The following is a 26,122-nucleotide window of genomic DNA, read 5'->3' as shown; positions in this document are numbered from 1 at the left end:
TTGTCGGATATCATGTAACATTTAAAACATAATCTTTTAGGTGTGTGCCTGTAGTTTCAAATGTCTTTTAATAAAAATATTCGAACTTGGAGGCATTTAAATCCGCATTGAGTATTATGTAAGGAAACTAATTCAGTTTTGCCACATGCTGGGTCAACGGAAACCATTTTCAGCTTCACTTTACTGCATATAAAGTAAAAAAGAACGCAGATGTAGCTTTTTTATCACCATTCAGTACTATATTTGTATGTATTTGCTGCAGTTTCAAGGAGGTAAAATGTAATCACTAACGAATTCACGATAAACGCCGACATTCTGTTTTCGTTCACAAGCGTCATATTACTTGCGTATGTCATAAAGTAACGATAAGACCTATTTCTGCTTGTCGCATCTGAAATAATTATGCGATCATTCATCTGGGGAAAATAGACTTGTACGTTTAAAAGAAGCACCTTCTTATATTTCTTCTTTTTTTTTGAAAATATGGCAGAGCGCCAGGCCGGGCTGTGGATATTCATGATGACGCTGCATATTGATTTTGAATAAAAACCTCACCTTGTTATTGTCAGTTTAAGAAAATATGGCATAGCGCCAGGCCGGGTTTTGAAAGGCAGGCAGGCGTTTATTTGGTAGTCACAAAATGTCTGTCTATCATGGCAAACGTTAAAATAACTATGAAAAGAGAAAAATAGAATAGGTAAGTTACTTATATATATATATATAATTGCATTTTTATTGCAACGTAATATCAAAATTATAAACAAATAGAAATCGTTCAGGATTTTCTATCAATCAATCTTAAAATCGAACTTGAATTTGCTCCTTAGTCTGTTTTGTTCTTAAATTACTCTTTAATTTAATATTCAGCGGTGTACTAGTTGAACATATCATATAATTATACTTAATCATGTTTGCTATATATTTCAAACAAGACATGTTCATGTAATTTCTATTGATAAAAGTTGATGAATATCAAGAAGTTCACATTTGCATAAACCGTATATTTTTAGTAATGTCACTTTTTTCCTCAACATAAAGTGTATACCACAGGTAAAACATCAGATTTGATACCCGCCCGTAAAATAACGTTTTAATCTGTACACTTAACTCTTAAACCCTAACGTTCAGCAACTGCAAAAACAAACATATTGCGACTTTCCGATAAAAGAGTTAAACAAATTAAAACATATAACAATTGATAGCAGTATGCATTCAATGCATTAATGTTCAATATATAGAGCGTTCACCGTAGAAGATTTATACTGATGCCCTATATAATAAATAAACCAATACAGCACCCGGTCATGAAATATTACACAACCTACCAAAACGGTTAATACTACAATGCATTCTAAATTGACTGAAGCCCAAGACGGGATTATTTGGGTATTTATATGTAAATTATATAGCTAGATATGACTTTTATATCTGCAATGTACATGTCGGAACATATGGATATATTGTTTCAGTGTGAAAAATGGGTGTGGATATTGAGACATACAGGGGCCGTATTGGCTGCTTTAAAGGCTCAATAGGATGTGATGTTGTGACGATCCCATGCAATGTGAACTTTAGTTCCGGGATGAAAACTATCGGTGCCGTTGTTTTCATTGGATTGCTGTTAATAATAGGAGGAATTGAACCAAACCCTGGCCCACCGCATAAGGGTAAGTCATATGTTAGTCATTGTAGACTACGTATTTTAGTTAACAGATTTAATAAAAGAGTACATATCTAAGTATCTTAATCCACCTATAAATCGGACTTAACCGAAAAAAAAACACAAAGCCAACTCGCATGCGCCGTCGCCAGGAATCGAATCCAGGTCGCCAAGGACTAAGCACTGCCCTAACCGGAAAACCTAAACATATTTGCATACTCGTAATAATACACACCATAGACAAACAAGTGTGTGGAATAAGAATTTTCTGTTTTCATTTATGACCCTAAATAAATTATCGTTTATGATGTTATGACGGAGTCGGACTACGGAATACGTGTGATCATCTGGACACTAAATGAATTTTGCTTCTCTCTAAAACAAGATGCGCAAAGTATCAACCGACGCTTGCAGACAGATTGATACAATGTGTCTAGGATGTGCAAAAAATAACATTTCAGTATGACATCAATGCAAAATTACTTATTACTTCATGATCGTAAATTAAATGATTCATAATTGGACTGAAAGCAATTTCCACAGAAAGTATAAAGCCATACTAACGTATCTAAACTTATAAAATAGGGTGTCCAGACATCATAAGTCAGCGTCAATATTGACATATTAACCCTTCGATGAATATATTTCTCAATGTATATCAATATTGATATTTTCAAAGAACTTAATTTAACAATACCTCCATTTCAAACATCAAATTATTGTATAACAAACTAGTAGTTATCATTAACTCCTATTAAATCGATCTACTTTGTTTATCCACTGAAACAAAAGACATATGTGTGGGTTTTGGTTTTCAGTATTCGAACTTATTGTTACACACAGTATGAATAAAAATACAATAATTCATGCACTTTATTCATAAAGCATTTTTAGGAAATGTTATTTGTTTACCTTGTACTTCTTTGTATTCATGTTGATGCCGGATCTTATTAGACTTACACTCTTTGGCAAAGTTGTGTTTGTATCCCTCGTTTAGTGTCTATCATTATGTTTTGAACCAGTTTTATTCATACTTCGAGACAATGTAAATGGCAAAAAACTCGGTCAAATCTGACCAGTAGGTGAAGGGCTATATGTTTGCTTTAAATCTATTAGAATATGCAATATTTTACACTATAGCACAATCCTAATCATGATACAACAAAATTCATCGGTTATGTTCGTTTGCGGACAAATCTTACTAGAAGTCAATAGTTATTGCCCTATCAAATATTGTTAACACCCGAACACCTTGTTATTGTTTACCAATACTTTATTTGTAAAATAATATTTAGGACCATAGTATGCTGTCTTTTAGTTCTAGATTTATTGCTCTTAATTGAAAACAAAACAAAACAATATTTAACACCGTAACCACTCAAGCATTATCCTTAATTCACCATTTCTTACCATGTTTAAAATATAAAATTGTTCCCATTATATTTCGACCAGCTTCATCGATAGGCCATATCAGACTAATAGGTCAAGCGTTAATATCCATTGTCATTGATTTAGCACATTTATTGCCCTTGATTTATCAAACATGCCGTATATAACACTGTTACCACTCGGGCACGTTACTCTCAACACCATTCTCATTCGTACTCTAAAGCTAAATGTATGACCATTTTATCTCAACCTAGATCGATCGATGGCCAAACGTCATAAGAAGAATGTTTGCCCTTGATTATTCAATAATTCATATCAAACTTTGTTTACACTCGAGCACTTTTTATTCATCAATCCTTATCAAGTTTAGAGAGTATATGCATGGCTATAAGTTCTCGGTCCAGTTTGATTGTGATCACATTTCAATTAGAGGTGAAGACTTATTATCTTTCATTTACAAATATATGGTTCATTTTACATCGTTTAACCCGAAAACCGTATAATATACAAACCTTCCATAAGCCTAAGAGGAATATGCATGTCGTAAAATTATGTGATGGGCTAAATATTATCAGAAGATCATGTATTTTCCGCTTTTATTGATCAAAAATGCTTTGTTTATTAATGGCCTTGAGATCAAGGTCGATTTCAGGCCGAATCGCAAAATAAATAGGTCAAACGTTATTGCCCTGAATTTTAATAGAAGCCGTATTGAATATGATACCGCTCTAGAACAACCAATTCTTCATTGCAAGTCATATTTTGAACGAAAATGTTTGACAATAAAATCTTCGACTACTGGTCAAATCGAATAAGATGGTCAAGAGTAGTGTGCCCTTGATTTATCAGTTAATGTAATATTTAATATTGTTAACACTCTAACACTTACATTTGTTTTCTAATCCTAGTTATGTTGGGAAATAGTGTAATAGTACGACCATAAGAAATCTGTCATTTTAGGCCAAATCGGATGAGTAAGTTAATACCTACTTGCATTTTTTTTTAAATAATGCATCAGGTTATTTGATTTTAGAATCTTGTGAACTCAATAAAATGTTAATTGTCATCTTAACAGCAGATCGCTTGTTATTATCAAATCATGGGAAATTTGAATATAGGATTTCTAGGGTGAAAAAGTGGCATATAACATCAAATCATAGAAGTATTATATGAACACGTTAGAAATACTATGACCATATATTAGACGAGCGTTCTAGGACCGTGTGGATCCTGTTTTTATGCACTTGCTTGAGGTCGCAATAATATGAGGGTCTGGACGTGACCATTGTCGCTGTCGTTGATTTTAGAATACAAAAACAAATATTTTCAGAGGTAACGTACCAAAGGTTACTGAAGGAGAAGATTCAAGAAAACACTGAGTGCACTTATATGATATCGATCGCTGTTGCAATATCAGTGTTGTTGCTGTATATGCTTGGTAAGTTGTTTTGTTATATCAATTAATTATACAAAGCTTCTTGTAAAGCCCAAGGGCCGTATTGATAAAACTTCTTAAGACGTTTCTGAACTTAAATCGATTCCCTAAGATGTTTGTAGCCAAATTAAAAGAAGTAGTTCAGATAGTATTAGGATATGTATTAATATGACAAGAGATATACTTAACTAAAGACATGACTTAAGTTAGGAAATGACTTAAGATGTTTTATGAATATCGGCCCAGTAACATTATCCTTTGTATTGCACCTTTGCTGACAAGTGAATCGTTTTGGAATTTTATCAATCAACTGCAAATATATTTTCAGACTATCACGTGTTTGTTTTTCTCTGTCTGCTCTCTTTGGCATCTGTTGTCTTCTTGAAAAGAAACTGCTCGCCAAAGAAAGATGATAAGGAGAAGGGTAAATGATTATTTATTATTCCTTAGTAACTGGCTCAACGTTTGTTTTGCAGCGTAGAAACATTTAGAGATAAATTTGTTTATTTGTTTAGAAGAGACGAATGGCTATAATAGAAAATGACTCTTAGGGATACAAACGAGGAGGAAAAAAACATGTGTATCGTTTTTCGAAAACAGAAAAACTAACTGACAGTCCAAAAAACTGCGATTTTCATAATCAAGTCATTTTGCCTGAGCAAACCTCTGTGAAAAACAGGACTTCCAATAACACAGACCAAGGATACCGGCAAACGACTATAATAAATCGAAGAAGTTCTTCGAACAAGAACGCTGACTCTTCCATGGATTCAACAAATACATATGATCCAGTTAAAGTTGGTTTGTAAAAAAATAAACGATGTGTTATGTACATTTGGCAGTTTTTCTAACCGGATACTAACAACACGTTATATTAACTTATGCTAGATCAGTCTCGTTTGCACGATGTAGCACAAGAGTGTTGTCCAAAAGTGTTGCCTGCTCTAGAAAAGCTTATAAGGTTTCTATGTAATTGATAAATGTTGGGACAAAAATGTGGCCAAATAATTTACATTAAGTCCAAGAAGACTCGTGTTCAGTTAACTCGTGATTCCCTGACCGTTTCAAGGCGGTATTCCCTTCATTTATTGGTATATCATCGATTAGTGACCATACACTAAACTCACATACGCACGGATCCGGCATCGAACCCGGAACGCTTTGTTCAGAGCCCGGTCAATTTTGTTACTTCTTCAATACTGAATATTTATATATGTGTTTATTTTTTTTATATTATGTATAGAAACTGTTAAAAACCATGTTTACAACAATAAACATTTCTGTCCGCCAGTCTGTCTCTTCATTAAAAAAGTGCATCTGCTTCACATGAAGTAAACTTTGACAAATTATAATATTATAATAAGAAGGAATTACTTATTCATATTTGACTCATCTTAAACTGTAGTGCCTTTTACTGATTGATGCCTAACAGTTTAATGTGTTAATCGTTATGGTCAAATACAATTATTGTTATCGTGAATTACTCTAGCGTCATGGCATATAATCAAGAAGTTATTTATCAACGGATGAAACTAAATTAGTTAAATACATGCAATGCTGACAGGATTTGGAAATTATGATAATTTCCGTTAAAATATGACGACATAATTATCAGGAGTTTGTAAACGTTAGAGCAAGAGCAAGAAACTTTAAACACCATTGATAATGAATTTCTTTCGATCCTACAAAAGATAGATCAAGTAAAACAGCGACAATTTAAATACGTAGAATAAAGAATGATGTCACATATATTTAGGTACATCAAATTTGAACAAAAATAGCGAAACCGCGACGAGCACGGTTTCTTCCTCGACGGTTGTTGCTGCAACGACGACAACTGCGAGAGTATCTACAGATGATGGGCATTCGATAGCTTCTACAGAAGGTATTGTTTGTTCATCCCTTATTTATTCTTACACCAGTGGAAAGTATAACATTTTTCATCGTTCCAGACAGGGAGATGCTTTGTGATGGAATTGATAAAGGAAAATTGTAAGGTTCCTCTGAAAATAATAACAGCATCATCATAGTATTGCTTTCACCTCGTATAAACTTTCTAAAGGAGATTGACTTCGACATATTATAATGTTAAGGTTGTTGATGGCTACGGTGTTTCAGGTGAAATAGAAACTTGTTTTTTTCACCTCAGTTAAGTAGATCCAAAAGTTTGACCATGCTAGAAATTCTTTTCTAGCCCACGTGCTAAGATAAAACAAGTACCTGTATTGAACTCCTTTTGTATTGTCAATGTTGAATAATTAAAATAGCCTCAATCACTGTACGCATATCCATGAAAACCATGAATTATCACATATCTTTACGCATTTATGTTCACTACGCACAAAAGAGATCCAACGAAAAAATACATTTTAACTTTATTTTGTTTAACTGAGGTGAGAGAAAAAGCATCTATCATAGCCGCTCATGTACAAAAAGGTTCATCCAAACCCTCGCGCAGGGTGTTCTACGGAAATTCGGTTAAACCTCGTTTCCGTAAAACACCCTACGCTCGGGTTCAGATGAACCTGTCTTACATTAACGGAGATGGAATATACTTATAATCTTGTGAGACTGTTTAAAGCCTCCTAATTTGTTTGTTTATATAAAAACGTTCACACACACACAACATACCAACAACAAGTACTGACGTTGTTTATGTGTGATTGCGTTACTACGTAAACATTAATATGACATCTTTACAAATTTATTCAAGGAACATCTCATGCAAAAAAAGAAGACGAGGACGCGAAAAACACGATTATTTCAAGGACAGCAATTGCTACACCGACACCCGTAAGCGTACCGGCAGCAGATGTGCCTACTAAAGAAGGTATTGTTTGCTCACACTTGACCCATAAACCACTGTAGGGCATTGTACTGATGGATGCCTAACAGTTAAATGTGTGTTAACCGTTATGGTCAAATACAATTATTGTTATCGTGAATTACTCTAGCGTCATGACATACAAACAAAATGTTATTTATCAACGGATGAAACTAAATTAGTTAAATACATTCAATGCTGACAGGATTTGGAAATGACATAATTTCCGTGAAAACGACGATCTAATTAACATGAGTTTGTAAACGTTACGTTTAAATCTGACCAAAAGAGGTTGAAACTTATCAATGTTAGGTTGTGGATAGAGAACCCGACAGAGATCGGTCGATTTTGTTATTTTTTCATTAAATGCAAGTGCATCAGCTTCACTGAGCACAAACACAAAAGAGAAAGAGCAAGAAACTTTAAACACCATTTATAATAAATTTCTATTGTTTCTACAAAAAATATATAAAGTAAAACAGCGACAATTTAAAAAGGTAGAATAAAGAATAATGTCACATATACTTAGGTACATCAAATTTGAACAAAGATGACCAAGCCGCGACGGACACGGTTACTTCTTTGACGTCTATTGCTACAACGACAATAGCGAGAGTACCTTCAGATGATGGACATTCGATAGCTTCTACAGAAGGTATTGTTTGTTCATCCTTTATTTATTTATACACCAGTGGAAAGTATCACATTTTTCATCTTTCCAGACAGAGTGACGCTTGATGATGGAATTGACAAAACAAAAATTGTAAGGTTCCTCTGAAAATAATAACAGCATCATCATAGTATTGCTTCCACCTCGTATAAATCTTTCTAAAGGAGATTGACTTCGACATATTATAATGTTAAGGTTGTTGATGGCGACGGTGTTTCGACTGAAAAAGATACTCTTTTATTACCTCAGTTAAGTAGATCCAAAAGTTTGACCATGCTAGAAATTCTTATCTTGTCCACGGGCTTAGATAAAACAAGTACCTGTATTGAACTCTTTTTTTATTGTCAATGTTAAATAATTAAAATAATCTTAATCACTGTGCACATATCCATGACAACCACGAATTATCACATATATATATACGCATTCATTTTCACTACGCACAAAAGAGATCTAGCAAAAAATGCATTTTTACTTAATTTTGTTTAACTGAGGTGTGAGAAAAAGCATCTATCATAGCCGCTCATGTACAAAAGGTTCACTCAAACCCTCGCGCAGTGTGTTCTGCGGGAACTCGGTAAAACTTTGTTCCCGTTAAACACCCTACGCTCGGGTTGATATGAACCTGTCTTACATTCGCCGCCATGGAATACACTTCTAATCTTATAAGACTGTTTAAAGCCTCCTAATTTGTTTGTTGTATAAGAACGTTCACACACACAACATATCAACAACAAGTACTGACGTTGTTTATGTGTGATTGTGTTACTACGTTAATATAAATATGACATGTTTACCAATATACTCAACTAACATCTTTTTCAAATAAAGAAGACGAGGACGCAAAAAACAAGATTATTTCAAGGACGGCAATTGCTACACCGACACCCATAGGAGTACCGGCAGCAGATAGGCCTACTAAAGAAGGTATTGTTTGTTCACACTTAACCCATAAACCACGTTAGGGCATTGTACTGATTGTTGCCTAACAGTTAAATATGTGTTAATCGTTATGGTCAAATACAATTATTGTTATTGTGAATTACTCTAGCGTCATGGCATACAATCAAGAAGTTATTTATCAACGGATGAAACTAAATTAGTTAAATACATGCAATGCTGACAGGATTTGGAAATTATGATAATTTCCGTTAAAATATGACGACATAATTATCATGAGTTTGTAAACGTTACGTTTAAATCTGACTGAAATAGGATGGAACTTATCAATGTTAGATTGTGGATAGAGAACCCGACAGAGCTCGGTCGATTTTGTTAGATTTTCATTAAATGCAAGTGCATCTGCTTCACTGACCACAATCACAAAAGAGAAAGAGCAAGAAACTTTAAACACCATTGATAATGAATTTCTTTCGATTCAACAAATGATAGATCAAGTAAAACAGCGACAATTTAAATTCGTAGAATAAAGAATGATGTCACATATATTTAGGTACATCAAATTTGAACAAAAATAGCGAAAACGCGACGAGCACGGTTTCTTCCTCGACGGCTGTTGCTGCAACGACGACAACTGCGAGAGTATCTACAGATGATGGGCATTCGATAGCTTCTACAGAAGGTATTGTTTGTTCATCCCTTATTTATTCTTACACCAGTGGAAAGTATAACATTTTTCATCGTTCCAGACAGGGAGATGCTTTGTGATGGAATTGATAAAGGAAAATTGTAAGGTTCCTCTGAAAATAATAACAGCATCATAATAGTATTGCTTTCACCTAGTATAAACTTTCTAAAGGAGATTGACTTTGACATATTATAATGTTAAGGTTGTTGATTGCGACGGTGTTTCAGGTGAAATAGAAACTTGTTTTTTTCACCTCAGTTAAGTAGATCCAAAAGTTTGACCATGCTAGAAATTCTTTTCTAGCCCACGTGCTAAGATAAAACAAGTACCTGTATTGAACTACTTTTGTATTGTCAATGTTGAATAATTAAAATAGCCTCAATCACTGTACGCATATCCATGAAAACCATGAATTATCACATATCTATACGCATTTATGTTCACTACGCACAAAAGAGATCCAACGAAAAAATACATTTTAACTTTATTTTGTTTAACTGAGGTGAGAGAAAAAGCATCTATCATAGCCGCTCATGTACAAAAAGGTTCATCCAAACCCTCGCGCAGTGTGTTCTGCGGAAATTCGGTAAAACCTCGTTTCCGTAAAACACCCTACGCTCGGGTTCAGATGAACCTGTCTTACATTAACGGCCATGGAATATACTTATAATCTTGTGAGACTGTTTAAAGCCTCCTAATTTGTTTGTTTATATAAAAACGTTCACACACACAACATACCAACAACAAGTACTGACGTTGTTTATGTGTGATTGCGTTACTACGTAAACATTAATATGACATCTTTACAAATTTATTCAAGGAACATCTCATGCAAAAAAAGAAGACGAGGACGCGAAAAACACGATTATTTCAAGGACGGCAATTGCTACACCGACACCCGTAAGCGTACCGGCAGCAGATGTGCCTACTAAAGAAGGTATTGTTTGTTCACACTTGACCCATAAACCACTGTAGGGCATTGTACTGATGGATGCCTAACAGTTAAATATGTGTTAATCGTTATGGTCAAATACAATTATTGTTATTGTGAATTACTCTAGCGTCATGGCGTACAATCAAGAAGTTATTTATCAACGAATGAAACTAAATTAGTTAAATACATGCAATGCTGACAGGATTTGGAAATTATGATATTTCCGTTAAAATATGACGACATAATTATCATGAGTTTGTAAACGTTACGTTTAAATCTGACTGAAATAGGATGAAACTTATCAATGTTAGATTGTGGATAGAGAACCCGACAGAGCTCGGTCGATTTTGTTAGATTTTCATTAAATGCAAGTGCATCTGCTTCACTGAGCACAAACACAAAAGAGAAAGAGCAAGAAACTTTAAACACCATTGATAATGAATTTCTTTCGATTCAACAAATGATAGATCAAGTAAAACAGCGACAATTTAAATACGTAGAAAAAAGAATGATGTCACATATATTTAGGTACATCAAATTTGAACAAAAATGGCGAAAACGCGACGAGCACGGTTTCTTCCTCGACGGTTGTTGCTGCAACGACGACAACTGCGAGAGTATCTACAGATGATGGGCATTCGATAGCTTCTACAGAAGGTATTGTTTGTTCATCCCTTATTTATTCTTACACCAGTGGAAAGTATAACATTCTTCATCGTTCCAGACAGGGAGATGCTTTGTGATGGAATTGATAAAGGAAAATTGTAAGGTTCCTCTGAAAATAATAACAGCATCATCATAGTATTGCTTTCACCGCGTATAAATCTTTCTAAAGGAGATTGACTTTGACATATTATAATGTTAAGGTTGTTGATTGCGACGGTGTTTCAGGTGAAATAGAAACTCTTTTTTTACCGCAGTTAAGTAGATCCAAAAGTTTGACCATGCTAGAAATTCTTATCTTGTCCACGGGCTTAGATAAAACAAGTATCTGTATTGAACTCTTTTTATTGTCAATGTTAAATAATTAAAATAATCTTAATCACTGTGCACATATCCATGACAACCACGAATTATCACATATATATACGCATTCATTTTCACTACGCACAAAAAAGATCCAGCGAAAAAATACATTTTAACTTTATTTTGTTTAACTGAGGTGAGAGAAAAAGCATCTATCATAGCCGCTCATGTACAAAAAGGTTCATCCAAACCCTCGCGCAGGGTGTTCTGCGGAAATTCGGTAAAACCTCGTTTCCGTAAAACACCCTACGCTCGGGTTCAGATGAACCTGTCTTACATTAACGGCCATGGAATATACTTATAATCTGGTGAGACTGTTTAAAGCCTCCTAATTTGTTTGTTTATATAAAAACGTTCACACACACAACATACCAACAACAAGTACTGACGTTGTTTATGTGTGATTGCGTTACTACGTAAACATTAATATGACATCTTTACAAATTTATTCAAGGAACATCTCATGCAAAACAAGAAGACGAGGACGCGAAAAACACGATTATTTCAAGGACGGCAATTGCTACACCGACACCCGAAAGCGTACCGGCAGCAGATGTGCCTACTAAAGAAGGTATTGTTTGTTCACACTTGACCCATAAACCACTGTAGGGCATTGTACTGATGGATGCCTAACAGTTAAATATGTGTTAATCGTCATGGTCAAATACAATTATTGTTATTGTGAATTACTCAGCGTCATGGCATACAATCAAGAAGTTATTTATCAACGGATGAAACTAAATTAGTTAAATACATGCAATGCTGACAGGATTTGGAAATTATGATATTTCCGTTAAAATATGACGACATAATTATCATGAGTTTGTAAACGTTACGTTTAAATCTGACTTAAATAGGATGAAACTTATCAATGTTAGGTTATGGATAGAGAACCCGACAGAGCTCGGTCGATTTTGTTAGATTTTCATTAAATGCAAGTGCATCTGCTTCACTGAGCACAAACACAAAAGAGAAAGAGCAAGAAACTTTAAACACCATTGATAATGAATTTCTTTCGATCCTACAAAAGATAGATCAAGTAAAACAGCGACAATTTAAATACGTAGAATAAAGAATGATGTCACATATATTTAGGTACATCAAATTTGAACAAAAATAGCGAAACCGCGACGAGCACGGTTTCTTCCTCGACGGTTGTTGCTGCAACGACGACAACTGCGAGAGTATCTACAGATGATGGGCATTCGATAGCTTCTACAGAAGGTATTGTTTGTTCATCCCTTATTTATTCTTACACCAGTGGAAAGTATAACATTTTTCATCGTTCCAGACAGGGAGATGCTTTGTGATGGAATTGATAAAGGAAAATTGTAAGGTTCCTCTGAAAATAATAACAGCATCATCATAGTATTGCTTTCACCTCGTATAAACTTTCTAAAGGAGATTGACTTCGACATATTATAATGTTAAGGTTGTTGATGGCTACGGTGTTTCAGGTGAAATAGAAACTTGTTTTTTTCACCTCAGTTAAGTAGATCCAAAAGTTTGACCATGCTAGAAATTCTTTTCTAGCCCACGTGCTAAGATAAAACAAGTACATGTATTGAACTCCTTTTGTATTGTCAATGTTGAATAATTAAAATAGCCTCAATCACTGTACGCATATCCATGAAAACCATGAATTATCACATATCTTTACGCATTTATGTTCACTACGCACAAAAGAGATCCAACGAAAAAATACATTTTAACTTTATTTTGTTTAACTGAGGTGAGAGAAAAAGCATCTATCATAGCCGCTCATGTACAAAAAGGTTCATCCAAACCCTCGCGCAGGGTGTTCTACGGAAATTCGGTTAAACCTCGTTTCCGTAAAACACCCTACGCTCGGGTTCAGATGAACCTGTCTTACATTAACGGAGATGGAATATACTTATAATCTTGTGAGACTGTTTAAAGCCTCCTAATTTGTTTGTTTATATAAAAACGTTCACACACACACAACATACCAACAACAAGTACTGACGTTGTTTATGTGTGATTGCGTTACTACGTAAACATTAATATGACATCTTTACAAATTTATTCAAGGAACATCTCATGCAAAAAAAGAAGACGAGGACGCGAAAAACACGATTATTTCAAGGACAGCAATTGCTACACCGACACCCGTAAGCGTACCGGCAGCAGATGTGCCTACTAAAGAAGGTATTGTTTGCTCACACTTGACCCATAAACCACTGTAGGGCATTGTACTGATGGATGCCTAACAGTTAAATGTGTGTTAACCGTTATGGTCAAATACAATTATTGTTATCGTGAATTACTCTAGCGTCATGACATACAAACAAAATGTTATTTATCAACGGATGAAACTAAATTAGTTAAATACATTCAATGCTGACAGGATTTGGAAATGACATAATTTCCGTGAAAACGACGATCTAATTAACATGAGTTTGTAAACGTTACGTTTAAATCTGACTAAAAGAGGTTGAAACTTATCAATGTTAGGTTGTGGATAGAGAACCCGACAGAGATCGGTCGATTTTGTTATTTTTTCATTAAATGCAAGTGCATCAGCTTCACTGAGCACAAACACAAAAGAGAAAGAGCAAGAAACTTTAAACACCATTTATAATAAATTTCTATTGTTTCTACAAAAAATATATAAAGTAAAACAGCGACAATTTAAAAAGGTAGAATAAAGAATAATGTCACATATACTTAGGTACATCAAATTTGAACAAAGATGACCAAGCCGCGACGGACACGGTTACTTCTTTGTCGTCTATTGCTACAACGACAATAGCGAGAGTACCTTCAGATGATGGACATTCGATAGCTTCTACAGAAGGTATTGTTTGTTCATCCTTTATTTATTTATACACCAGTGGAAAGTATCACATTTTTCATCTTTCCAGACAGAGTGACGCTTGATGATGGAATTGACAAAACAAAAATTGTAAGGTTCCTCTGAAAATAATAACAGCATCATCATAGTATTGCTTCCACCTCGTATAAATCTTTCTAAAGGAGATTGACTTCGACATATTATAATGTTAAGGTTGTTGATGGCGACGGTGTTTCGACTGAAAAAGATACTCTTTTATTACCTCAGTTAAGTAGATCCAAAAGTTTGACCATGCTAGAAATTCTTATCTTGTCCACGGGCTTAGATAAAACAAGTACCTGTATTGAACTCTTTTTTTATTGTCAATGTTAAATAATTAAAATAATCTTAATCACTGTGCACATATCCATGACAACCACGAATTATCACATATATATATACGCATTCATTTTCACTACGCACAAAAGAGATCTAGCAAAAAATGCATTTTTACTTAATTTTGTTTAACTGAGGTGTGAGAAAAAGCATCTATCATAGCCGCTCATGTACAAAAGGTTCACTCAAACCCTCGCGCAGTGTGTTCTGCGGGAACTCGGTAAAACTTTGTTCCCGTTAAACACCCTACGCTCGGGTTGATATGAACCTGTCTTACATTCGCCGCCATGGAATACACTTCTAATCTTATAAGACTGTTTAAAGCCTCCTAATTTGTTTGTTGTATAAGAACGTTCACACACACAACATATCAACAACAAGTACTGACGTTGTTTATGTGTGATTGTGTTACTACGTTAATATAAATATGACATGTTTACCAATATACTCAACTAACATCTTTTTCAAATAAAGAAGACGAGGACGCAAAAAACAAGATTATTTCAAGGACGGCAATTGCTACACCGACACCCATAGGAGTACCGGCAGCAGATAGGCCTACTAAAGAAGGTATTGTTTGTTCACACTTAACCCATAAACCACGTTAGGGCATTGTACTGATTGTTGCCTAACAGTTAAATATGTGTTAATCGTTATGGTCAAATACAATTATTGTTATTGTGAATTACTCTAGCGTCATGGCATACAATCAAGAAGTTATTTATCAACGGATGAAACTAAATTAGTTAAATACATGCAATGCTGACAGGATTTGGAAATTATGATAATTTCCGTTAAAATATGACGACATAATTATCATGAGTTTGTAAACGTTACGTTTAAATCTGACTGAAATAGGATGGAACTTATCAATGTTAGATTGTGGATAGAGAACCCGACAGAGCTCGGTCGATTTTGTTAGATTTTCATTAAATGCAAGTGCATCTGCTTCACTGAGCACAAACACAAAAGAGAAAGAGCAAGAAACTTTAAACACCATTGATAATGAATTTCTTTCGATTCAACAAATGATAGATCAAGTAAAACAGCGACAATTTAAATTCGTAGAATAAAGAATGATGTCACATATATTTAGGTACATCAAATTTGAACAAAAATAGCGAAAACGCGACGAGCACGGTTTCTTCCTCGACGGCTGTTGCTGCAACGACGACAACTGCGAGAGTATCTACAGATGATGGGCATTCGATAGCTTCTACAGAAGGTATTGTTTGTTCATCCCTTATTTATTCTTACACCAGTGGAAAGTATAACATTTTTCATCGTTCCAGACAGGGAGATGCTTTGTGATGGAATTGATAAAGGAAAATTGTAAGGTTCCTCTGAAAATAATAACAGCATCATAATAGTATTGCTTTCACCTAGTATAAACTTTCTAAAGGAGATTGACTTTGACATATTATAATGTTAAGGTTGTTGATTGCGACGGTGTTTCAGGTGAAATAGAAACTTGTTTTTTTCACCTCAGTTAAGTAGATCCAAAAGTTTGACCATGCTAGAAATTCTTTTCTAGCCCACGTGCTAAGATAAAACAAGTACCTGTATTGAACTACTTTTGTATTGTCAATGTTGAATAATTAAAATAGCCTCAATCACTGTACGCATATCCATGAAAACCATGAATTATCACATATCTATACGCATTTATGTTCACTACGCACAAAAGAGATCCAGCGAAAAAATACATTTTAACTTTATTTTGTTTAACTGAGGTGAGAGAAAAAGCATCTATCATAGCCGCTCATGTACAAAAAGGTTCATCCAAACCCTCGCGCAGTGTGTTCTGCGGAAATTCGGTAAAACCTCGTTTCCGTAAAACACCCTACGCTCGGGTTCAGATGAACCTGTCTTACATTAACGGCCATGGAATATACTTATAATCTTGTGAGACTGTTTAAAGCCTCCTAATTTGTTTGTTTATATAAAAACGTTCACACACACAACATACCAACAACAAGTACTGACGTTGTTTATGTGTGATTGCGTTACTACGTAAACATTAATATGACATCTTTACAAATTTATTCAAGGAACATCTCATGCAAAAAAAGAAGACGAGGACGCGAAAAACACGATTATTTCAAGGACGGCAATTGCTACACCGACACCCGTAAGCGTACCGGCAGCAGATGTGCCTACTAAAGAAGGTTTTGTTTGTTCAGACTTGACCCATAAACCACTGTAGGGCATTGTACTGATGGATGCCTAACAGTTAAATATGTGTTAATCGTTATGGTCAAATACAATTATTGTTATTGTGAATTACTCTAGCGTCATGGCGTACAATCAAGAAGTTATTTATCAACGAATGAAACTAAATTAGTTAAATACATGCAATGCTGACAGGATTTGGAAATTATGATATTTCCGTTAAAATATGACGACATAATTATCATGAGTTTGTAAACGTTACGTTTAAATCTGACTGAAATAGGATGAAACTTATCAATGTTAGGTTATGGATAGAGAACCCGACAGAGCTCGGTCGATTTTGTTAGATTTTCATTAAATGCAAGTGCATCTGCTTCACTGGGCACAAACACAAAAGAGAAAGAGCAAGAAACTTTAAACACCATTGATAATGAATTTCTTTCGATCCTACAAAAGATAGATCAAGTAAAACAGCGACAATTTAAATACGTAGAATAAAGAATGATGTCACATATATTTAGGTACATCAAATTTGAACAAAAATAGCGAAACCGCGACGAGCACGGTTTCTTCCTCGACGGTTGTTGCTGCAACGACGACAACTGCGAGAGTATCTACAGATGATGGGCATTCGATAGCTTCTACAGAAGGTATTGTTTGTTCATCCCTTATTTATTCTTACACCAGTGGAAAGTATAACATTTTTCATCGTTCCAGACACGGTGACGCTTGGTGATGGTATTGACAAACAAAAAGTGTTGGGTTCCTCTGAAAATAATAAAATCATCATCATATTATGATATTTTAGCCCGTTTAAATCTTTCTAAAGAAGATTGACTTCGACAAATTATAATGTTAAAGTTGTTGATTCGACGCTGTTTCGGGTAAAATAGAAACTTTTTTATTCAATACTGACAGTATTTGGAAATTAGATAATTTCCGTGATAATTCAACGACATAATGATCATGTGTTTGTTAACGTCTCGTTAAAATCTTACGGATATTGCTGCACCGACAACAGAGAGGTCACTTACATCATATGAACGTACTGAAGATGGTATTGATTGTTCATATTTTATCGATATACCAGTAGAAAATATATTACTGCGAAATACCTCAATGCTTAATATGTTTTTATAACAATGGTCAAATACGCATGCTTATGATATTTCACTTGTTTTTAGACTCAGTTTGATTTCTCCGATATCCCAATGACGTCATGATCATTTCGCCGTGTGCGTCTCCTTCATGTAGGGTATAAATCTGGCTAAAATATGTTTATTTTAATGAAATAACGTTAGATCTTCGATAGCGAAAGTGACTTAGTCGGACTGTTTCAATCCCTTTTTTTTAAATATTCGAGAAATTTAAATATGTTAGAACATTTCACGAACATAACTCAGCAATACCGGAAAGAAGGTACTTTTGTTCATACTTTATCTAGATTTAATGGAGGGGAATTACCGCAAACAAATATTAATCACCACGTCTTGCATATAGTGATTTTTTCGATTTCAAATGAGTTTCATATAGGCATTTATAATACTCAGACATTAAAAACGTCTTTTAAACAAAATTGAAAGTGCGACGCTTGAAAAGTTATTTGTTCAGAATAAAAATCACTGAAATACACAAACATGAAATTAAACCAGCCTCCTTTGTGAACTTGTAGATTTGTATACAAATATTCTCACTGTTTTCAACAACGCAGTATGTATAATTTATACTCGATTCAGTTTTAAGGCAACCGTAATTCCGAATTAAATTATAGCTATACATGCACAACTAGTTAAAATCAAAACAAAAAGACATTTATGTTTTTAAACACCCTTTGGTTTAGAGTTTAAACATAAAGGAATAACTATTTCTCATAGATGCGAATGATTGTCAATACAAATCATATCCTAGCGTCAATGATACAGTCACGGGGTTAATGGTTATTGGGTGAACCGAGCTAATCGTTATAGAACGTGAATAATCACAGACTAACGAATGTTGATGGTATTAAACAATATGGATATTAATTGAATTACCCGAATATCAAATGACATAAAGTAGTCTTTCATTGTGTTCAATTCCTTCGTGGTGGTGGATTTGTGAATTTAAACTACAGCCAGAAGCCGCTTGCTGATAAGCTATGCCTCTATATCACTAGTAGTAGAAATAAACAATTGCATCTTTACCTCATTTTATTACATAATGTTGAAGACAGAACAGCGGTGGTATAACTGATTGACTCTGATATATTCTAATTAAATATTCGTGGTTGGGGAAAGTTGCTTTAAACACATTTATAGAAATTATCGAGAAATGTTAACTGTAGGGATAATCCCAGTAGCCACAATTATACTAAAACCCTGTTCAAAGTCTACAATAATATTTTCTCATATTTATATTTGTCTCTAACACCTTTAATGCTGTTTAATATTCGAAGTGTGTGTTTCTAGTACACAAGAGTTATTTAAAAGTCAATCCCAGTATATAACTGATCTAATTACACTCTTCGTAATTTATGAAAAGTATACGCTTTTTAATCAGTAAATCACAAATATTGTATATGAAATTTTCGCACTAAACCATCGTTGTCGACATAAATCTTTGGATTACTGGACATTTTCATGTACCTTTCATTGTATTGTTATCTAATCAAGTTTTTGTAAATCTTCAGCAGGTTTTATTTTTATTTCTTTGTCAAATTTAAGTACAAATGTACAATATGTCAGTATCATTTTCAGGCAGTGATGTTGACGATCCATTGGTTTTCATTCTTTGTCGTCTTAAAATTTTGGACAAATTTCCTGAGAAGATTTCAACGCTTGAAGTCGTACGTGTTGAATTTTCAAGCTCAACAAACGATTCTGAAAGTGATCTGGTTCATGCGCCGTATACTCTGTTAAGAAATATTATTTCTGTTAATTGTGATGCTCGGGATTCTTTTCCAAATGTAAGTCAAAATGAAAAAGATCTTAACAACAGATGTAAGGACTTAGACACAAGTTATGATGATAGTGATATGAGTTCAGACGACGAAGAATTGTCTCATGCACGTACTGTACTTAGTCCCTTAGACATATTTCACGCCGTTTTGTCTTGTTGCGATCCAATGTTGAAACAGATACTTTACCGAAAATTATATCTCTGTAAAATTGCTTTACCATTCATAACAAATTTAACGAAAAGCAAAGAATATCGATTAGAGATCTGGCCTCTACGTACTCTTGATATCTTTGACTCAAAAACTAAACGGGACGAAAATGTACTGACCATTAAATCGCATTTTTTGACATTTGCACGATTAGGCAGACCACAATTTTCGAAATCGAGACTATTGAATTGCCTTATATCAGGCACAAGCAATGCATTCTCTACGTTTTACAACAAAGAATCACCCTCAGGAAATGCACAACGAAGGTTAACTAAAGGTTTGGTTGAGGCATTCTGGCTACAAACGACTGTAAAAACAAGCGTTTCTCCCAACACTGTTGCTTTTTTCAATGTACGCGGAGAAATAGAGGAGTTTGATCACAAAGCACTTAGTTTAATACAAACATTAAACGATTGCCTAATATTGATTCCAGATCCGAATGTTTTTGAAACGAAACTACTTGAAATGGAAAGCTACCTGCTTGGTTTTAAACATATTGTGTTTATTTTCCCGGAAAGGCAAAACTCGAGTACAAAAAAAACTTTTCGGAAATTCAAGACAACTGCATCTGCAGCTAACACTGATGTGTTTGCAGTGAATTCGCAAGGAGGGTCGAACTTTTTTGATATTGTGTCTTCCTTATCGAAGCGTCTGTTCTCTGTTCTTGAATCATGCACAACAAACACATTGGAAAGTAAACTAAAAGTTGCAAAAATCATTCCATCGGACGAAGACAATGCACTTAATGTAAACGGAAAATCTCTTGCTGAAAATGTGATCAAGTGCATTCATTCTGATATGGAAACATTGCGACAGGTCCAAGGTAAAGGTGTGACGATTAAAACTTGCATTACTCCGGTATCTTCTATAGAAACAAAAAAACTGGCTGACTGTCTAAAAGATATCCAAAGAGAACAATCTAAAGCTAAACAGAACGAGCTCAACGAAAAAAAGAAAGTACTAATGGACAATAGAGTCAATCTAATTACGCAGTCAGTTAAGTGTTTTCTACAAAATCTGCAAAAGACATCTTCCAATAAACTTTTGAGAAAGTTTTTTATCGGCTGGGTTCAGATAGAATTAAATAAGATGACTTCTGATATCATTCAAACCCTTAAAGAAATAAAATTGAAAGAGCAAGGCAAATATCTTGACATGAAAAAATCAGCTCAAGTTGACAATGATACACTGAAACAACAACAACAAATAATGGTACAATCGATTGAAGATTTAGAAAATAGTAGGTTTGGTGTTGAATACATCTTTAGGGAAATAAGTCACGTATATGATACAGTAATTGAGCTCAAAAGGTCGAAATTGCCGAAAGATCTACCACCAGTTGCTGATGTCGCGCGTATATTTGCAGAATTTATTATAGAAGGAGAAGCATTTGAAATAATAGATGGTGATAGTATGTTCATGGCAAAAAACTGGCTGAAAACTATAACTAATGTTGCGGATACAACGTTAAAGTGCTCGCCAGTTGCTTCACTCTCCGTTCTTGGATTGCAAAGTTCCGGGAAGTCCACTTTATTGAATACTATGTTTGGCGTTCAGTTCTCCGTAAATTCAGGTAGATGCACAAAGGGAGTAAACGCGCTTGTCCTGCCTATTGAGAGAAATGAGAAAGATGTTCCTCCATTTGAATATGTAATGATTGTAGACTCGGAAGGCCTCCGAGCACCAGAACTTGAGAACATTGGAGCTAAATCAGATAGAGACAATGCTTTAGCAACATTCGTTACTGGTATGGGAGATCTAACACTAATGAACATCATGGGTGAAAACTTCACAGATATGCGAGATATACTGCAAATAATAGTTCACGCATTGCTTCGATTGAAATTAGCAAACAGTCGAATTCGAATAGGACAAGCTTGTGGTTTTGTACATCATAATGTGACGGACAAATCTGCGCGAGATAATATGAGAGAAGGTTTTCTAAAACTTGTTCATATTCTGGATTCGGTTGCAAAGGAAGCAGCAAATGCGGAAGGAATATCAGACGTTTCAAGATTCAACGAAGTTATAAAATTCAACACAGATGATAACGTCTTTCACATTCCAAATTTATGGCAAGGTATCATTCCTATGAATAGAATTAATACAGATTATAGCGACGCTGTGATTTCCATGAGAACTAGCATATTGCAAATAATAGCAGGTGTTAAAGGCAAAGCATTTGGCAGACTTAATGACTTTATTGTGAACGCCGAAGACCTGTGGAAAGGAATACTGGTTGAAAATTTTGTGTTTTCGTTTAGAAATAGTTTGGAAATTAAGGCATATTGTACACTTGAAGAGCAAATTCATAAAATAGTTTGGGATAGTGAATTAAAGGTAAAAGAATATATAATGAATAGTATACAAAAGAGTTTCGCCACTTGCAATCAACGTCAGTCACTGAAACATGCCAAAGAGAATATTTTAGTAGATTTTAAGTTGTATTTTGATACAAAGAAAGAAGATGTTACACAAAAGGTGTATTTGATATTTGAAAAGCATGAATATGCACACATTGTTATTCAATGGAAATCAACATCACTCATCAATACTAATCACCGTTTTGACATGCTTGAAAGAGCAATGAAAGCGGCAATAGAAAACTCATACCAGCGCCGTGTTATTTTTATCGAAACATCAACTCTTTCGAAGGAAAAGAAAGACAAACTCCATGAAGAGTCCCTAGTTCTTGCAAAGAGTTTACAAGACAAAGAAGAAGTAGATGAAAACACCATCATAACGCGCTTCAAACAACTCTGGCAAACCTTTATGGAAACATTTGAAAGTGAGAATCCTCCAACACCAAGCACAAGTTTAGAGTCAATTTTTTTAGAATATATGTTTGAATTGCATCATACACATAGACCGCTTCTTCAAAATTCACTTGACCGAATGGAAAAAAAGAAGAAGTCATGTCAACATTTGGCTTACAATCAATGTGGTATTACGCATGAAGATGTAAGCTTAAAAATAAGGTTCAAATTTTGGGAGCAAGCAACGATTGAGGAAACAATGCCGATAGTCAAGGATAAAGTAAACGATTTTTTGGAGAATGCTGATGATGCGGTCTCTCGATTAATGCAATGTTTGGACGAAATAACAATCAGCAAAGCTAAAGAATATGTATTTGCTATGTGGGACGATCTAAAAGGTTTAAATAAATGTAAAGATATGAAATTTACATTCAAGAAGACAGCTTTGATTAAAATCCACGTGTATGTTTGTGGTTACGCTTACCCATTGTTTCAGGATCATAATGAAAAATTTGAAAAAGAACATGGTACGGTTGCCAAACTCAATAAATTCCAAAAGGACATGTATATTTCATTTTATGATAATGTTAAAAATAGAAGGTCGGAAGAAACTGCAGCTAAAATGTTTTGTTCTGGTCTTCAGAGTTCAGTAAACACAATTATTCAGACTAAATTATACTCTAAAGTACAAGGCGTATTAGGACAATATCTGCCAAATCTCAAGCATGTTCTTCTTAGAGAAATATGTATCAGTCTCGCTGAAAACGATGAATTTAAAATATTCCAGAAATATTTGCGTGATCCAGAGGGGTATGCTTCTCTCTGGTATAAGGAAAAAGGAGATAATATCCTGTTTTCTAAGGGCAAATATTTCAGCATTGCTCATAATCTGATATCCCAAATGACTGAAGACGTTGAAATTGCACTGCGCAAACTAAGACTGAGGTATATGCATGAGGCAAAAGTAGATGGTTCAAGCATATTTGATTATATTTGCGATAATCTGCAAAATTACAAGCTCGAAATTACTGATTTCGACTCATTTAGAGATAAAAAAGTTGTTATAGAAGATATTGACTATTTCGCTGGTATATTACTGGGTGAAAATGGATACTTGAAGTCGCACATTAATGCGGTTAGTAGCAGCTTTTGCGCGGTAACAGAGAAAACTGTGAAATGGGTTGTCGATCCTTATAACCTTTTTGAGGCAATTTGGGGTTGCAAAAGCAAGTGCCCGTTTTGCAGAGAGCCATGTGCAATCGGTACAGCAAATCATGAAGATACAAACCACTATTGCTTTCAGCACAGAATACCCTGCTGTACGGGAGTACATAAGAAAGACAGTAAGAAGGCATCTATCAGCGTATGTAATTTTAATATACAGTCTCATAAAACATTCTCATGTTCGTTTATTGGCGGTGACTGTACCAAAAAAGAAAACGGAGATTGTGAAGAGCACTCATACCCATATAAAGAGTATAAAAAGTACTTTCTTAACTGGGATATACCGCCGTCATCCACGGAGCAAGATAGCTCCAAATTTTGGCTTTGGTTTGTAAACCAGCATAAGAAAAGTCTAGGGGAATACTATAAAATTGATATGTCTTCGGTACCATCGAGCTGGTCTGATATTTTAAAGGAAGAAGCAATTCAAAGTCTTGACAGATATAGCGTTTCTTCCGTTTCCCAATGAAATGTATTGTGTTGTGTTAATTCTGCTCCGAAATACTTTTATAAGACATGAGTCAATAATAAAGTTTCTCTTATTTCGACATCAATTCATATTAACGGAGATGTAAACAAATTGTCCGAAATTATAGTTGATTTGCACCTTATAGGTGGTGTCAGTGAAGAGTTATTCAAAACAAGAGGAACATAATTTTTAAACGTTTCCCGAATTTTCTTTAACTTGGCTCTAATATGTAATAAAACAAATACTCTTACAGGTCTAGTGCGCATGGCTGAACAGATAAAGAATGAAAGAAAAATGTCCAAACATAAATTTCATGGAGCTAAGATACATGGTGTCGCTAGTCCGCGTCCGTTAAAACAAGTTAATACGCTTTAAAAATGATCCCTGAAAAGGCACACACACACAAAATATAACCAACGTATGGTTTTTACCAGGGGTATGAATTCTTTACAAGGAAATAACGACTTCAGACATTTGATATTTTTTATTATGGAAAGTCACTGTTTAGATATCGAGACTGGAGTACTTTGTCATTTGTATTCTTTATGTTAAGTTGTTATTTTAGAATGCGTTTTGTACAGCTCTGTTGTGTATAATATTTTTATAAAAACAATCATTGTGTTGTAGTTTATGTATACAGTTATTTACCTTCATTTTGACATCTCTTGTTCGCACTATTTTATGCTTGGTTTAATTTGTTAAAATGTATGCATGTACCTTAATATCACACATCAATAGATTGTTCTTGTTTGTATGAATATTTCCTTAGTATTAGGTAAACATCTAATATGTCCTTATAAACTGAACCGAATCAAGCAGAAAAAGGTCTTATAGTAAATGAAACTTAAGCAGGAAATATGACGTCATTGATTCGTGTGTCAAACAGGTTTGCGTCGCCCATATTGTTCCTAGTTTTGAATTCCATGGTACATCGATGGCAGTGATAAGTTTTCTCTTTTATGATAAGCCTAGTTGATGTGTTTTAAATAAATAAACAAATAACTATACGACCAATTTCAGCTTGCTGCGGCTTTTATAATTATCAGATGCTTCTGTCACAATTCGAATTTGTATTGAACTTTAATAAATAGAGTGCATTGCATGTACTATACATAATATAATGTTAGTCATGTACAAGACTATTTATGTTAAAATAACTAGCATAAATGCACAGATGATATGTGATTCTGGTCGACCGATGAAAACTTGAAGCTAAAGTTAGACTTACAGGCTAAGTGTTGATGTTATTCATTCGTGTTGGGACAATTTTGAGCTTGTTGAATACCCATGCACTAGTTTAAACCTTTCCCAATCATTTTCAACTTATATATTTGACTGTACGTATGTATACATGTTATCGTATTGTGTTGATTTATGACGTTGTATGTCTCTTGTTGACCGCTTTGACATTCCTTCAACCTTATGCTCCAAAGCAGGTTCGTCGTTAGTTTTGCCTTTAAATTGCTATTGCTTTTCTTTTTTATCAAATGATACCGTTTCTAAATAGACTTCTTGGGTACGAGGGAAAAGCTCATACCTGAAGCATAATTTGAACCAATATGGCCGAGAACCCTCCTCATATCATATCTTAGCCCTTTAGTTGTATATCATAGCTCGTTTTCGTGTCCTATATATATATA

The 26,122-nt window shown here is 34.5% G+C and overlaps 1 protein-coding gene across 9 annotated transcripts; it reads left to right on the top strand.

The window, feature by feature from the left end:
- Positions 1–586: 586 nt before the first annotated feature.
- Positions 587–26,122, top strand: LOC128219720 (interferon-induced very large GTPase 1-like). Of its 9 annotated transcripts, none has more exons than XR_008258637.1 (20): positions 587–697; positions 1,470–1,667; positions 4,380–4,487; positions 4,813–4,908; positions 6,241–6,369; positions 7,198–7,314; positions 7,838–7,963; positions 8,810–8,905; positions 9,432–9,560; positions 10,387–10,503; positions 11,029–11,157; positions 11,981–12,097; positions 12,622–12,750; positions 13,579–13,695; positions 14,219–14,344; positions 15,191–15,286; positions 15,813–15,941; positions 16,768–16,847; positions 17,410–17,538; positions 19,624–19,761. XR_008258637.1 is itself a non-coding variant. In XM_052927657.1 (20 exons), the coding sequence occupies exons 2-20, from the start codon at positions 1,478–1,480 to the stop codon at positions 24,480–24,482; spliced, it is 7,053 nt and encodes a 2,350-aa protein (XP_052783617.1). In that variant the 5' UTR covers positions 587–697; positions 1,470–1,477; the 3' UTR covers positions 24,483–26,122. The 9 variants fall into 9 exon arrangements, 8 of the variants coding, with proteins under 8 accessions (XP_052783617.1, XP_052783616.1, XP_052783615.1 ...); XM_052927657.1 differs by having other exon boundaries at positions 8,813–8,905; positions 16,768–16,884; positions 19,624–26,122; XM_052927656.1 differs by having other exon boundaries at positions 15,194–15,286; positions 16,768–16,884; positions 19,624–26,122.

The sequence above is a fragment of the Mya arenaria genome, chromosome 15 (assembly GCF_026914265.1).
Source record: "Mya arenaria isolate MELC-2E11 chromosome 15, ASM2691426v1".
Taxonomy (NCBI): Eukaryota; Metazoa; Mollusca; class Bivalvia; order Myida; family Myidae; genus Mya; species Mya arenaria.
This window is presented reverse-complemented; position numbering and strand designations above follow the sequence as displayed.

Bases quoted from the DNA above. Each gene is read 5' to 3' on its own strand.
- LOC128219720 (XM_052927655.1), top strand. From the start codon at position 1,478: ATGGGTGTGGATATTGAGACATACAGGGGCCGTATTGGCTGCTTTAAA. The intron at 7,315-7,837 runs GTATTGTTTGCT...ACATATACTTAG, and splicing joins AGATGTGCCTACTAAAGAAG to GTACATCAAATTTGAACAAA. The intron at 11,158-11,980 runs GTATTGTTTGTT...AATTTATTCAAG, and splicing joins TTCGATAGCTTCTACAGAAG to GAACATCTCATGCAAAACAA.